This window comes from Poromitra crassiceps, assembly GCF_964638095.1.
Source record: "Poromitra crassiceps genome assembly, chromosome: 18".
NCBI lineage: Eukaryota > Metazoa > Chordata > Actinopteri > Beryciformes > Melamphaidae > Poromitra > Poromitra crassiceps.
The window spans coordinates 23,165,450-23,180,449 of NC_139636.1; the positions used below are offsets into that span (position 1 = coordinate 23,165,450).

Below are 15,000 nucleotides of genomic sequence, written 5' to 3' on the forward strand. Positions count from 1 at the left end.
GCGGAGATCGTCGGCACGCAGGCCCCCAAGAAGCCATCTCGTCCCAGCCAGACCGGCCACACCTCCAAGCCCTCCCGTCGGCGCTCGAGGCCTGTGCCCACACCAGCTGGCAGAGAGGTGGAAGATGAGGAGGAGGGAGAAGAGGAAGAAGGGGCGGTTAATGGTATGGCGCTCCGCCGAGAGAGGAGGCACTTCCCTCAGAGAGCCGGACAGACGGATAGGGCTGATGACAGAGACTGGGGAAGAGACCATACAAAGGGAAACAGGGGGCAGGACGCCAGAAAGGGGCCTCCAGACCCCAAAGCCAAGGTGCTGCACCCCGAGGTGGACAATGTGGTCCGGGGCCGCTCCCTGTCCTGGATCCGCACCGGTCCCGCTGAGCTGGGCCCTGCCAGCAGGAAAGGAGGAGGAACAGGGGCAGAGAGGGGAGCTGAGACTCCTCCGAAACTGAGCAAGTCCTCGCTCCTGTTCCCGCAAAAGACGTCCCTCTCCGCCCTCGCCAGCCGAGCCAAGCAGATCCTCAGCAACTCTGCCCACGGCAACACCGCCCACCTCAACGACAACAAGATCCCCAGCAACAAGAAGGAGAAGCGGGAGGAGGAGAACAAGATCTACATCACCAGGCCACGGCCTGCCAAGGAGAGAGAGAGGGAGAGGGAGCAGCGGAGAGCGAGGAGGGAGGAGAGGGCGGCCCGCCACCCCAGAGAGGTGTTCCCCGGTGTCTTTCTGTATCAGACCGGGAAGACCACCAGGCTGGTCAACCTGGGTGCCAAAACACGTGCTGGGAAAGGGGTAACAGGGGGCAGGAGCCTGGTGAGTGCTCCGCAGCTCTGGCCCAACCCGCCCACAAAAGAGGGCAAGACCCCTCCACGCAATGGAACCATTAGCAAACAAGGTGAAAGTGTCGTACAGAGGGCAGCCAGCAGGGCGGCAGCGGTAAGACTCCCAGACAAAAGCAAGAGGAAAGGACTCCAGCACCAGGCTCAAGAGAGACAGGCTGCTGTCACCGCTGATCCACCCAGCAAAGGAGACCCCCTGGACCCACTGTCTCCTCACCAAGACCTCCCTCCTCTTCCCAAGTTGAACTCCACAGAAGACACCCTTCTGCAAGGTCAAACCCGGGTTACCTCTTACCTCAGGACCTCAGAGATCACAGAGTCCCAGCATCAGCCCGACCCGGACCCCAACCCCGCAGAGCCAGACCAGGACCCCCACGCAAACCGCTCCAACCCGGACGCCGAGCCGGAACCAGAGGAGGGCGGGATGTCGGACTACAGCTACGAGGAGGTCGAGGCTCGGCCGGGCTGGGCAGAGGAGAGCATCAACTGGCAGCGGACCTTCTCCGTCAACCCCATGGACTTTGAGCTGCTGCGCTCCGACTGGAACGACCTGCGCTGCAACGTGTCTGGCAACCTGCAGCTGGCAGAGAGCGAGGTGGTGGATGTCCTGGCCCAGTACATGGAGAAGATCAACGAACGCAATGGAGGGTAAGAGAGAGAGACACACAGACAGAGAGAGAGAGAGAGAGAGACAGAGAGACAGAGAGAGAGAGTAATGCCAACTTAACGAAGGCTGATTGTTGCCTGTTGCCTTGTATAATTTGAATTGAGTGGCTTATGCTAACCCTTATGCTAACCCTTATGCTAACCCGTGTGTAAAGCCAGAAGTAATTTCACTGAGAACATATTGGTCATGCCCCGGTGCAGAGCCGTGCTTGGAGTTCATGTGGACAGAGCTCTGTGTGCTGATTAACATTTAACACTCTGCTATGTGTGTTATTTGCTTAAAGTAGCTTGGCCATTCACTTTTCTCTGCTCTTATTTTCCTCCTAAATCAAGTTAGGGCTGACTTCACTGTGTGTTTTTCAGGTGGCCTACAGCAAAACATGAATTTGTCCTGAAACGTACATAAGCAGACAGTCTTAAAGTCTAATGGGGCATTCCTTTAAAACTGGGAAATGGGAATCTGACGGTTCAAAGGTCATGAGTTCGAACGGTGACGTCACCAGTGCTTGTATTTTCTCTCCAAAACTCGGAGGAGCCTCAGCAGCGCCGGCAAAAATCCAAGATGGCTGCTCCGCGCAACAACAGTAGTTAAAATCATAGTAAATACTGTTTATTAGAGCTTGTCTTTTTTGTGTCTCATTAAATCAGCTGTACACACAGCACTGTCTAACTTCTATCTGTGTGGACATGTTGCTGCAGTGTTTGTATGCGCGAAATGCAAAATGCATTGTTATCAACTGTTATCGCTCACAATGGCTAGCCTGGTGGCTAGAGCTAACACTGGCTGGTTTCCCGACTGTTTAAATGGAACGTTGACAACTCTGTGACGTCACTGAACTGTGAAATCCTTTGCTCCCAGTTTGTAAGGAACGGGCCAATAGTCTTTCCAACTCTTTTCAGATTACACAACCTGCCAGTTGTTTCCTTAACTTTACCTCTGCCCCCCCCTTCCCTCCCATCCCAGGATCTACACCCTGCTGCGGATCGTCAACGTCGAGAAGCGCCGCGATTCGGCCCGAGGGAACCGCTACCTGGTGGAGCTGGAGCTGATGGAGCGCGGCCGCACCGTGGTGCGTCTGTCCGAGTACATTTACCTGCTGCTCCACCGCAGCCGGCTGGGCGAGGAGAGCCTGGAGAACACCGACTCTGCCCCGGCCTCCGCGCCCGCCTCGGGCCCCTCCCCCGCCGCCGCCGGCCTCACCACCCCGCCCCCCCCTCCCTCCACCAGAGCCCCCGCCGCCCGGCCCGCGGCCACCCCCTGGGGCACGGCCTACGCCAAGCCCCTGCTCTGCCAGCCGGTCATGCTGCAGTGGAGGAAGGATGTCATGGTGCACTTCGTGGTGCCAGGTCAGTTCATGGGGGAATTTGATGATTAACTGATGTTTTCAGTGAGACCAATAGAGTACCGCGGGGTTGATGTATTTTTGTAGGCCAACCCTGGAAGTTAGCATCGCGCTGGGTTCGCCTCGTCCGCAAGTCAATGGGATTTTTGTATGGGGATTTTGGTTAGATGCCTGAAACAAGGTCTGTGTTTAGACCGTTGTGTTCAGCAAGTCTTCACAAATGAACACCACTTATGATTTTTGAAGCGTACATGCCATCGCCAAAAATCACGATTGCCAGAAAACGCTTAAAAAAATCTGAAAAAAGTGTTCATTTGTGAAGATTATCCTGCTGAACAGTACACAAAGGTCTCCGTTTCATAAACTTTTGGTAACCACAGACCTTATTTTAGACATCTAACCAAAATCTAACCCCCATACAAAAATCCCATTTGACTTGGAGACAAGGGAACTAGGCGATGCTAACTTCCGGGTTTTAGGACTCATTCCTACGGCACTCTATAACGTCAAGTGCAGACTACATTGAAAGTGACGTGTGTTGCTGCCACACTTTATCCACAGCAATGAGCATTGTCAGCATGTCGTGATATATACAGTTGAAGAATCATCTCCTTCCAAATGTCTCCTTACTTTGCTCTCCATTTTTCTCTCCCTCTCTCTCGTCTCCGCCCTGCAGTGAAGAACCAGGCTCGCTGGGTGCAGCAGTTTATCGCTGACATGGAAGATCTGCATCGCCAGACCAAGGACGACAACTTCAGCATCATCATCGTCGACTTTGAGAGTGAAGACATGGATGTGGAGCAGGCGCTTAGAGAGAGCACTGTGCCCAGGTGTGTGTATGAGGGAGGGAGAGAGAGAGAGAGAGAGAGAGGGAGGGAGAGAGAAGATGAGCTAAATTATATACTGTAGAGAGGCAAAGTGGAACGTCGCTTCCTAGTTCAGCACTGTACCAGAGATTTTCATCCGCCATTTATTTTCCCATAGACATTTCGTAAAATACTTATAAAATAGTTTTACTTCGTCGAACCAAACGGTTCAGCTAACGCTATAATCGGGGGAGACCATAGAACATTTCACTCGGACCAAAACTTAAAAAAACAACATCGAAAAAATATTTTCTTTAAACCCGCATTTTTTTTTAACGTTTTGGTCCCAGTGAAATGTTATGCGATCTCTCCTGTTTCTAAATATATCTGTACCGTTTGGTTTGAACCAGTAAAACTATTTTTATAAGCATTTTAGGAAATGTGTATGGGAAAATAAATGGCGGATGAAAAAATCTCTGGTACAGTGCTGAAGCAGGAAGTAGGCGGTCACTTTGCCTCTCTATAACTACGGTAACTAACGGAGTGATTTTGTGCACATGCGTGTTTGGGCAGGTATGAGTATCTTAGGAGAGAAGGGAACTTTGAGCGCTCAGCAGGACTGCAGATAGGAGTGGATACTATTGAGGTAAGGGAAGCAGAGTGCATGCACGCGCGTACGTACGCACACACACACACACACACACACGCACACACACACAGACACACACACACACGCACACACACACACACACATGTTATGACTAAGAGGAAAGACAACATTGTCAACAGGCTGGCAGAAAAAGCCACTCAGTGAAGGTCAGCACAGTCATATTGACCAAATAACCTTCGTCGCTGATGGACAGACGAAAAGAACACTCATGCATAATGGATCCATCATGGCGAGGCCTGTGTGTCGTGCGGTGGATCTTCACCCTCATCTCCTCGCCTCGCCTCGCCTCCCTTCGCCCTCTCCCATGGGGCAGCACAGCTGTGGCTGACAGGGAAAACGGGTCAGACAGTTAGCCGCCTTGCCACTGTCATCTGAAAGCCATAGCTGTCACATACACTACCTGTCACAGAGTATTTGTGTGCAGTGCACCCACCTCTCTCTCTCTCTCTCTCTCTCTTCTACTCTCTGGCTCTCCGTCTCACACACATGCACAGCCACCCACGGGTGTGCGGAGTGTCCGGGAGTCTGGACAGACGTTGATCCGTCAGTTGAGTGTCAGTGCTGTCACGGTGGGATGACAGCGCCGTCACTCATCTCCGCGTGACCCGCTGGCTCTGGAAATACACGCCATAGGATAGACGCCAAGCTCAGACTTCTCCATTCTCTCTAATCCCTGAATGCCACTAGGTGCATGTGGACTTGCACTCGTCTTGCGTACACTAGGGATGGAACAATATAGCCAAATTCAATATATCGCAATACAAAAATGTGACGGTACGTATCGTGGGGCAGAAAAATGAATCGGCATATTAGCTCCATGTTATTCTGCTGTAGTTATATCACAAATGCGACGGCGTGATCATCACAATTTCACAAGCTCTCCATCTAAATGACATTATTTGACGTATGGTTTTGCTTTCTTGAACAGACGTCGACCTGATGGATGTGTGTGTGATTGATTGTGTGCTCCCTGCAGGACAGCCACAGCATCGTGTTCCTGTGTGACCTGCACATCCACTTCCCTCTGAACATCCTGGAGAGCATCAGGAAGCACTGTGTGGAGGGACGCCTCGCCTTCGCCCCCATCGTCATGAGACTCGGCTGCGGCAGCTCACCGCAGGAGCCTGACGGTAACACACACACACTGACACACAGACACACACACACACACACACACACACACACACACACAGACAGGCAAACACACACACACACACACACACACACACACAACTGACACACACACACACACACACACACACAGGCAAACAAACAAACACACACACACACACACACACACACACTGACACACACACACACACACACACACACACACAGGCAAACAAACACACACACACACTGACACACACACACACAGGCAAACAAACACACACACACACACACACACACACACACACACACACACAGAAACGTGTATGCACATGCGGTAACAGTCACACACACATTAACACAATTATAACTTTTTATACGTTCAGAAGTTTTTTAGTGTGACTCATAGCTCAAACTCAATCCCCTGGTGAGGGCTTGCATGAATTACAGACAGCTACTTCACTTTTGACTGCGTAATACAGGCTTGCAATTTACATGCATAATACACACATTTGCATACACACAGGCACCACACTTTCCTTTGATCATATTCCCTGTTGATATAGTCTCTTAAAACAGACTGTCTCATCTACATCCGGCGAATGCAGCTATACACAGTCTGTACGTTACACCCCCAGAACATGCACAAGGAAGTTGGGGAAAAAACCTTCAGACAGGAAAGAAGTTCGACGGAATCCGACCAATCACGACACGTGTGTCCACGAAAAATGCGGCATATTGGATTTTGATTGGACTAATGAGCGGAAGACCCGCCTTTCTGCGATTCTGATTGGACTAATGAGCGGAATACCCGCCTTTCTACTTCCCATTCCGGTTGGTGCATGATTCTCCCCCACGAAGTACAGACGGTATGGCGGAAGCATTTGAAAATTGCGGAAGCCAACTCGTCTGTTCTAAGAGACCACTGTTGATACAAAGGCTTGCAATTGTGTTTTGAGTTCTTTTTTGAACATGGTTTCTTTCTGTCCACTCCGCAGGTTACTGGGAGGTCAATGGCTTTGGCCTGTTTGGAATCTATAAGTCTGATTTTGATAAGATCGGAGGGATGAACACGGAGGAATTCAAGGACCGCTGGGGTGGAGAGGACTGGGAGCTGCTGGACAGGTAACCCAGCAACAGTTACCACAGCAGACACACAGTGTCACAGTGTTACACAATGTTGTGCTTTTGTAACACACATAATCAAGCATCACTCTCTGCGGCAATTCTCCTTCAAAAGTTAAACACTCCTCTTTCACCCCTGCCCGAAACCTCATGACTCTCAGACACACACCCAATCACAACCATACGACTTTTAGTGATCCTAATTGAGTGAACACCGCCGACTTTTCTGACCATAAACTTCCCGACCTCATGTGGATTTTTAAAAAAGCTCCCTCGCTCCATTAGCCTGGACCATTCCAACCATAAAAGACTAATTCTTCCCACTGAATCATCAGAATCACTCACATCCTTCAATTTCCTTTTCCCACCCTTGCTACCAAGGCCTCCCGCATCCTCCATGTCACCCCCATACTCCTCCTCTCCTGCTTGTGATCCCGTCCTTCCTCTCGTATCCTCCCTCCTCCCATCCAAATCTTCTCCCTCTTCCCCTGTCAACAGTCGGCTCTTCTTCTTGCTTCTCATTCCTCCTCTCTCGGTCCACCAAATCCCCAGGGGGCTTGTGCACCTGGGCGAAACCACCTCGTACTCCTCTCCTCCCTCGAGCCGCCAAATCCCCAGGGGGCTTGTGCTCCTCTCTGCTGCTTCTTCTTCTCCATCCGGAGAGTGGCTACTCTCCATCCTTTTCAGCTTCTCCGCATCCTCGCGATCTCCACTTCGTGGGGAAACCACATCCTTCTTCTGGTGCACGTTATTCTCCTCATCCCCCTTCTTCTTCTTCTTCTTCTTCGCCATTCTCCCCATGCCGCCCTCCCCTCGTCACCCCTCAGTGACTCCTGATCCTATTCCGTCTTTTTCATACCACACCGACTATGTGTCTCAGGCTTTATCGGTCGCCGCTGTCTGCAAGCCTAGTAGCTTGCACCATGTTTATCATGGTGCACTAAGATTTATAACTGGTTGTAAACCCATCACACATCATTGTACTCTGTATGCCTTGGTCAATTGGTCATCTCTCTCCATGCGTAGAACCATACACTGGTACATATTCATTTACAAATCCATTATAGGTCTGCTGCCCCCTTACTTAACATCCTACCTATCTCGTAATCAGTCCAGTTGTAGCCTACGGTCCCAGGACTTCATCACTTTCTCCATCCCCTCAGTCCGTACTGAGCGTGGAAAAAAGGCCTTCTCCTACTCTGCCCCCTCGACCTGGAACACGCTTCAGCAGAGTCTGAAGCTGTCCAGCTTGATTCCCCTTGCGTGTTTTAAATGATTGTTAAGAGATTTAGAGAGAGCTTCTATGGTGTGCTCATACTGAATCTCTTCTACTTTTAACATGTATTTGTTAAATGTTTTGTTTCTTTTTGTTTTTGTACTGACTGTATTGATTGTTTTATGTCTTTGTAATTTGTACTTGTCTGAACAGGTCACACTTGAAAATGAGACCTCGGTCTCAACGTGTTTTTACCTGTTTAAATAAAGGTTAAATAAAAAAGAATAAAAAGAAAGTAACTGAAACTTGTTTTACCAGCGTTTTGAAAGAAATAAGATTGACCACTGCTACAATTTTGAACCTAATGTTTCTAAAACATGAGATAGACCCATATACGGCTGTTTGAGAAAGTGAATCATTTTCTTCTCAGTTTGTAAACCCAGTGTTTCTCCCCCTCTAGGGTGCTGCAGAATGGTTTGGAGGTGGAGCGACTACGGTTGAGGAACTTCTTCCACTACTACCACTCCAAACGTGGCATGTGGAATGTCCAGAACAAGAAAACTCCCAAGGGATAGCGCACCCCGCTGGTGGGAGGAACCCTAACCGTACAGTACCTGCAGATCCACTGTGTGTGAGAGAGACCTGTGGGAGCTCACTCACTGCCTGACTCTTCTTTTTTTGAAACAGGCACCTTTCAGGGACGCCTCTGTTCCGGCTATTGGCCCCTCTTGTATGCTTGTCCGTTTGAGGAATTGGAGTCCAAATCTGAACTTTGGCGTCTGCCGTTTACGCAGAAAGACCCGAGTCATCACTTTGCCTCACTGACTGAACTACTGTACAGAGAGCCAAGAGAGAGAGTTATTTTCTCTCTCCCTCTCTCTGTCCTTTTTGGTGCAATGTTTTCAGACAGACTGGAAAGCAGCTGTTTGTGTGTGTGTGTGTGTGCGTGCGTGCGTGCGTGTGTGTGTGTGTGTGTGTGTGTGTGTGTGTGTGTGTGTGTGTATATACGTTTGTGTGTTTGTAATGACAGGCGGAAGCACCTTTTTCTAACAAGGAGATGTGAAGACAACCTCAAAATCTTTTTTTTTTTCTAACACGTCCTTACATGGGAGCCTAATAGAACATGTTATTCAGATAGAGTCAGACATGGTGGAGTAGGCCGAGTAGAGGAGTGCTGTCCTTGGTAAAGTGTTTCTAACTAGATCAACTACTACCTTGTTGGATATCATATTAACTACTACGACGGGTCTGCTGTTGTGGGCTGTTGCATATTAGGAACGACAGCGTTGGCTCAACGAATCAGCCCTTTTGCAAACATATACTTCTTTCTCTCTGTCTTTCTCTGTTTTTTTCTTTTTGTCTGTATCTCATCTCACCTCTATATGTGTGTTTCGGTCTCTAGTGTCATGCAAAGATGTGTGTATTTATATCAGTTGAAACATTATCAATAGCCTTCGCTGCTGTTTTTGTAATAGTCGTACGTGTTCCGTTCACACCCACGTTCAGGCTAGCTATTGTTTACCGGCTTGATGGATTTTATTTCATCGGGTTATCGCAGGTTATTGTGCTGTCCAGAGCTACAGCTATTTAAATGGGGGTTGCCATTACTGAATACGGATATATAAATGCACTAACACTGGGGTGCTATTTTCTGTTGTGAAACACTGAATTGGTAACCAGTTTACACCCTCTAATTCTACTGACAGAATCCTCCGTTCCCTCCAGATCTCCAACCTCATACTGAACTAGACCGTCCTTAAAACTGAAAACGGGAGGGGAGCGGTGGGACTAGGACAGTCTTCTCATATTTTATTTAACAGTCTCGCTGTTGTTCTAAGCATTTCCTCAGCTGCATATTGCTTTACAAATTGGATTTTGGGGGGGGATTAAATCATTTATCTCTAACGTAAAAAATACCGAGACAGAGGAAGCTGAGCTGTTGAGAGCATCGCGACTCTTCTTTGAAGCTTGCATAAAGCTCTAGTAGAGAAGTGAGTGGAGTTTTATGTATGAGGTGCGATAATGGGAAGGCTATTTCACTAATGTGTGCCTTTATCAGGATTTGGCTGCAGGCAGTTTTTAAGCTATGTACTGATGATGACAGGAGTGGGCAGGGACAGACACAAATATGAGATTAATAATCCACATGTTATAATGTCACTCTACATTCAAGACGCACTGTAAAAAAAGGAAAAGAAAACAATGATCTTTAATGGATTGCAGCAGGCACGTTTGTCTGTTTGTTACGTTGCTCTCAGAAGCGAGAAGGGGCACTTAACCAGCTCATACTCGGGCCTCAGTAACTTTGAATAATCTTCAGTGGTCAGTGTGGAACCAGGGTGGCCCCAGGACGAGATAGAGGGAAGGGGAGGCATGAGGAGAGTGAGAGGAGAGAGGAAGCAGAAGGTGTGATGGAGATCCCCCCTGGCAGCTGCTCTCATTAGTTTGGCTGGAGGCCGGGCTCCTAATGCCTGTGTTTATGCAACATGGTACTTATATTGACAGGGAACGGCCGGAGGGCTCCAGCCTGGACACAATATGGATGAGAGCTAATGATCTACTATTGACTATACGATTGTTAAAATGCCCTCCCAAGGACCCTTTCTTCGACTCTACAGGAAAAGGTCTCTACTTGTACTTCATTTAACGTTGACTGGGACTTATTTAAAAGTAAAAAGAAGAAAAAATAAACACATTAAATATAAGAATATATATATATAAAAACATAAAAATGAAAAACAGGAATATACATTCCAAGGTAATTTCTGTGAAATTGTTTTGTAGAGAAAAGGGTTTTAAGAATGTATTGTACTTTTATTTTCATTGGTTTGTTTTTTTGCAAATAAAATTTGATGCTTACGTCCAGATCATTCTTTGGATGTTTTATTATTATTTTTTATGTTTTTGTCCTCTCGAGTCTTCACGCACAATGTAAAGAAAATGTGATGTTCCCCTTTTGACCACACGGGGGGGCTCCAGCCACATAGACATACAGGTAGTTGCATGGCCTGAGACCTGAAGGTGAAGTAAAGCTTTTAAGTCCTAGTTGAATAACCCCAATCGTACACTTGAAGTAGGGGATTTTTATTCAATTTGGGAAGAGAGAAACATTACTGGCAGTGCGCAGAGTGCTGATAAAAAAAAATTGCCAAATTGAAATGTCCACCTCCTACACAGAGACAGACACACTCCCATGTACTCCCACAGTGACTCAGATCACTGAATTTATGCAAACGATGCAACCGTTGTTAATCAGACAGACATATTAACGGCTCAGATGATAGTCACTTAGGCGATATGATGAGGCATGCTATCTGCTCCATTCCAGCAGCACTCTGCATCAGGCTCCTCTGCTCTCACAAATGGATTTCTCTACTACTGCAACAAATCCATTAAGTTGACCATACAACCTAAAAAAAATCCAAATGGGACTACTGTATTTGAAGCTTGCAGGGCTCCAAAAAAATCCATATAACTGCCAACTTTAACAATCCTATTGGACTATTGGATTTTTTAAATAGAATATACTCGAGTGGATGCTTATGAGAATTTTCAAATTGAATCTGCAGATGGCATTTTGCCAAGGGTTTCCCAGGCCTCTGGCATTTTTATCACTAGTGACACATATACAAAGCCACAGTAAATACGATTTAATGGTTTGAATATCAAAACATCGCTGCAACCCTTGCTCTCTTAATACAAACCATCTCTGGGGCTGCATTATTTTCCATGCAATTAAAGACAATATAATTTAAACTGATGTAAACGTCACATTATTAGTATTTTCTTTATTATCATGCATTATTATTCGTATGAGCAATGCAGAGAGAAAAGGAAACATTAGGGTTCGGCAACATTTTGAACTCCAGCAGAGATGTGTTTTTGTACCACTTTTAATCGCTTGCAGAGTGAAGTTGTTGATCCACTCCCCTGTCATTCTACTCCTTGGTAGGCTGGCTTGATGTTGGCGTGTATTTGCCCTGAGCTGAGCACGCACACGCACAGAGAGGCCATGAGGTAAGCGCTGTCCACACCACAGCTAACATGAGGTCTGGATGAGGCAGGCGCCAAGCTCCTGTGATCTCTCCTATACGCCCTGCAGCCCCTCTGATCTCATCAGACTATAGCGGGGGGCTTTGACTAACAAATCAGACTATTATATGAGAGGTCAACTTAAGTGGAACGTTGACTCCTTACACAGTCCTGCAAACTGTGACTCAAACACTGTGACGTGTGTGTGTGTGTGTGTGTGTGTGTGTGTGTGTGTGTGTGTACGGGGGTGCAGGGCTGCGGGGGAGTCTGCCCCACTTTAAAGCCCTGTATGGATGAATACATAAGTCCTGCTCAACCCCATGTCTCTATGTATACAAGAAAAAGGTCTGTCTGTCTGTCTGTCTGTCTGTCTGTCTGTTTCAGTAACACAGTCATTACCGGTATGTCAGTGTGTCATGTTGCAGGGAGAGTGAGTATAGGCTGTTCTGTAATGGTGTTGGCCTCTGTCCCGTTGGGGACACACCCTACCTGTCTGTGTGTGAGAGCAGAAGTGATGAGAAGCAGGTTAGCACAGGCCTCTTCAACATGTTTGCTTTATTTCACTTCAAATCTGTTGGAACAACTTAGCTGAAACAACAAACTCTGCCCACAAACCAGCCAACATGTTGTCAAACTCTGTTTTGAAAGCAGGATTTTCCACTTCTTTGGGACACAGACTTGTGAATATACAAGCAAGAACACATAGCTAATACTGATCTAACACAAGGGGGGGGGGACACTTTATGTGGTTATTCGTTATTTTATCCATTAAAACACCTGTTTTCCTTGTAATCCTTAATCAAAATGCACTTAAAATGAAAGTCCAATTTCAATATAAATATGAACAGATCTGCCTTGATTTAAAATAGGAAATGTCAGTGTAATTATTACATGATGGATGACTTTTTGGTAACACTTTATAATAACATTAATCTACATTATAAGCCATTTCCAAGCTGTTAGATAATGATGAATTAAACATTAATTACTTATTATATCATAGATGTTAGAATCTGATTAGTCCATCATATTCTGAGCACAATGAAGTTGACCAAGAATTCACAGAGAGCTATTCATCACGTTATGAAACGCTAGTTGTTCTTGGAACGTTCCTGTTTGTGGTATGGTTATTGCTTCTTGCTCTCTAAGATAATTTAATCAATGTATTCAATAAATGGCATCCTTTGCCATTTCTGAGATGGATATCTGGTCTGACATCGTGTGTGTGTGTGTGTGTGTGTGTGTGTGTGTGTGTGTGTGTGTGTGTGTGTGTGTGTGTGTGTGTGTGTGTGTGTGTGTGTGTGTGTGTGTGTGGTGTGTGTGTGTGTGTGTGGGGGGGGGGGGGTAGGGGGGTTAAAATAGTCTTAACAATAATATGTTATGTGAAAACCATACGAGTTTTCTGTTTGTCCTTTATGCAAATCATATATAATAAGTCATCATCAAATTTTGATTAAAACATAAATAAATACAGCCTTATCAAATCAATGCAAACACTTTGCTAACCCCTGCACTTTTGCCAAAGGCTTTGCAGCTCTTGGCAGATTCAATTTCTATCACAGGTTGCAGGTGAGAGATCAGCTAATGTTTGGGCATCAAGCCAACCCCCGAGTCTGACTCTGCAGGGGGAGATAACTGAAGTGTGTTTGATGCATGCAGGTTCCAGCTAACTGCTTACCCAGACGAATTTCCCCAGACCCATTAATATAATGACAAACTAATGAGAGAAACACTCAGGGATTTATTCTCTTATACATTAATTAGTGTCTGGTAGTGATTCATTAGATTTCGTTATGATGTGTAATCTAATTTTTGTTTTTATAACGTTATGTTTACCTTTTAGATAAATAATAAACATATAAAGAGTGTAGGCTAAATGAAACAATTGAGGGTGAGTAAAGCAATTGATGTGACATGAAAGCAAGGCCGGATTAACCATAGGGCAACTGGGGCAGGTGCCTCGGGGCCCTCGGGGTGAAGGGGCCCTCCAAAAAAAAAAAAAAAATGGTCAAGCTCATGTTGGGCTCCACAGAACTATGACACAAATCTAAGACCAATCAGGACAAAATAAAATGTGTTTCCAAGAAGATTAAGTCTGATGATTTAGTCTCATTGGATGCCTGTGGGCAAGTGGTGACCAGGGGCGCGGGAAGTGGGGGTGCTTGTGGTGCTGCGGCACCCTCTGCTGTTTTGTATTGGAAATGTAATGTCAATTATTTTTTCATCATTGTAAAGCCACAGCACAGTGAAGAGGATATTAATGTGAAGATTAGCCTCTTCCTTTTGCTCTCAGAGTGCATCAGATTCATGCATTTTACTTTAAAATGTACAAAAAAAAATTGTCCAGGGGGGGCACAGCCCCAGCCCCAGTCAGACTAATATCTTTATCCTGCTGGTGCTACCTCTTTGCAAAGCCTAGAATCGCCTATGAGTGAGTGAGAAACTGAATCTCAGAAACGGAATAATAACATAACAGTAGCTATAATACTAATGTTAATTTAAAATGAGATATTCCTCTAAATATGGCAAAAAAACATCCAAACATCCGGACGATGGGTAGGGGGCCCCTGGGAGCTTCAGTGCCCCGGGGCCCCTGGGGGTGTTAATCTGGCTCTGCATGAAAGCTATATAAGGATAGGCCAATTTAAGTGTCACCCACATGGCCTTGTGAAAATAAATGTGCGTAATTCGTGCGTAAAAAGCAAATGATATGTAGGTCAAATACGTTAAGGGGATTTGTCTGATGCTCATTTGAGTTAAAACAAAGTTTACTTACTTTCTCAAACTTCGGAAACATTTGGAGCGTGCTCTGATTGGTTGCTATAAGAGTCTACCGTGTCGTGATTGGTGTGTGAGCGCTCCAGTGCTGTCATTCAGCGGCAGTCCCTCCTCTCGCACATCTGTAGCAGACAGTCTCTCCAGGCAGCAGGCTGTTCCTGACGAGGCAGGCAGACAGGAGAGCGATGACTTAACTCGGACGTTTCCACGGCAAATATTTAATAAAAACGAATCCGTTTCAGTTCGTTGAGCGGATATATTGGACTTGTTTTTGTCAGCGAAGTTGGAGCCTGACTTTCTTCAGAGTGCGGGGAAACATTCCGTCTTATTCGCAACTTAACAAGGAGAGTGGATCTGGAGGAAGTTTAAATCCCTGCGCTGCCTGGTGGAAAGGTGAGAGACGGGTGCGCATTAG

The 15,000-nt window shown here is 46.6% G+C and overlaps 2 protein-coding genes across 2 annotated transcripts in view; both read left to right on the top strand.

Annotated features, from left to right (window-relative positions):
* Window positions 1-8,367, top strand: part of b4galnt4a (beta-1,4-N-acetyl-galactosaminyl transferase 4a) — a 206,528-nt gene extending 198,161 nt beyond the window's left edge. The window contains exons 13-19 of the mRNA XM_083654771.1: window positions 1-1,487; window positions 2,470-2,852; window positions 3,525-3,678; window positions 4,228-4,300; window positions 5,301-5,454; window positions 6,433-6,559; window positions 8,236-8,367. The exon at window positions 1-1,487 is cut by the window's left edge and continues 41 nt beyond it. Coding sequence (XP_083510897.1) covers window positions 1-1,487; window positions 2,470-2,852; window positions 3,525-3,678; window positions 4,228-4,300; window positions 5,301-5,454; window positions 6,433-6,559; window positions 8,236-8,350 — 2,493 coding nt within the window. The 3' untranslated portion in view covers window positions 8,351-8,367. The remainder of the gene's footprint in view (window positions 1,488-2,469; window positions 2,853-3,524; window positions 3,679-4,227; window positions 4,301-5,300; window positions 5,455-6,432; window positions 6,560-8,235) is intronic.
* Window positions 8,368-14,780: 6,413 nt separating this feature from the next.
* Window positions 14,781-15,000, top strand: part of abtb2b (ankyrin repeat and BTB (POZ) domain containing 2b) — a 64,423-nt gene continuing 64,203 nt past the window's right edge. Inside the window, exon 1 of the mRNA XM_083654652.1 lies at window positions 14,781-15,000. This exon is cut by the window's right edge and continues 1,161 nt beyond it. The gene's annotated coding sequence lies outside the window, so the exon portion shown is untranslated.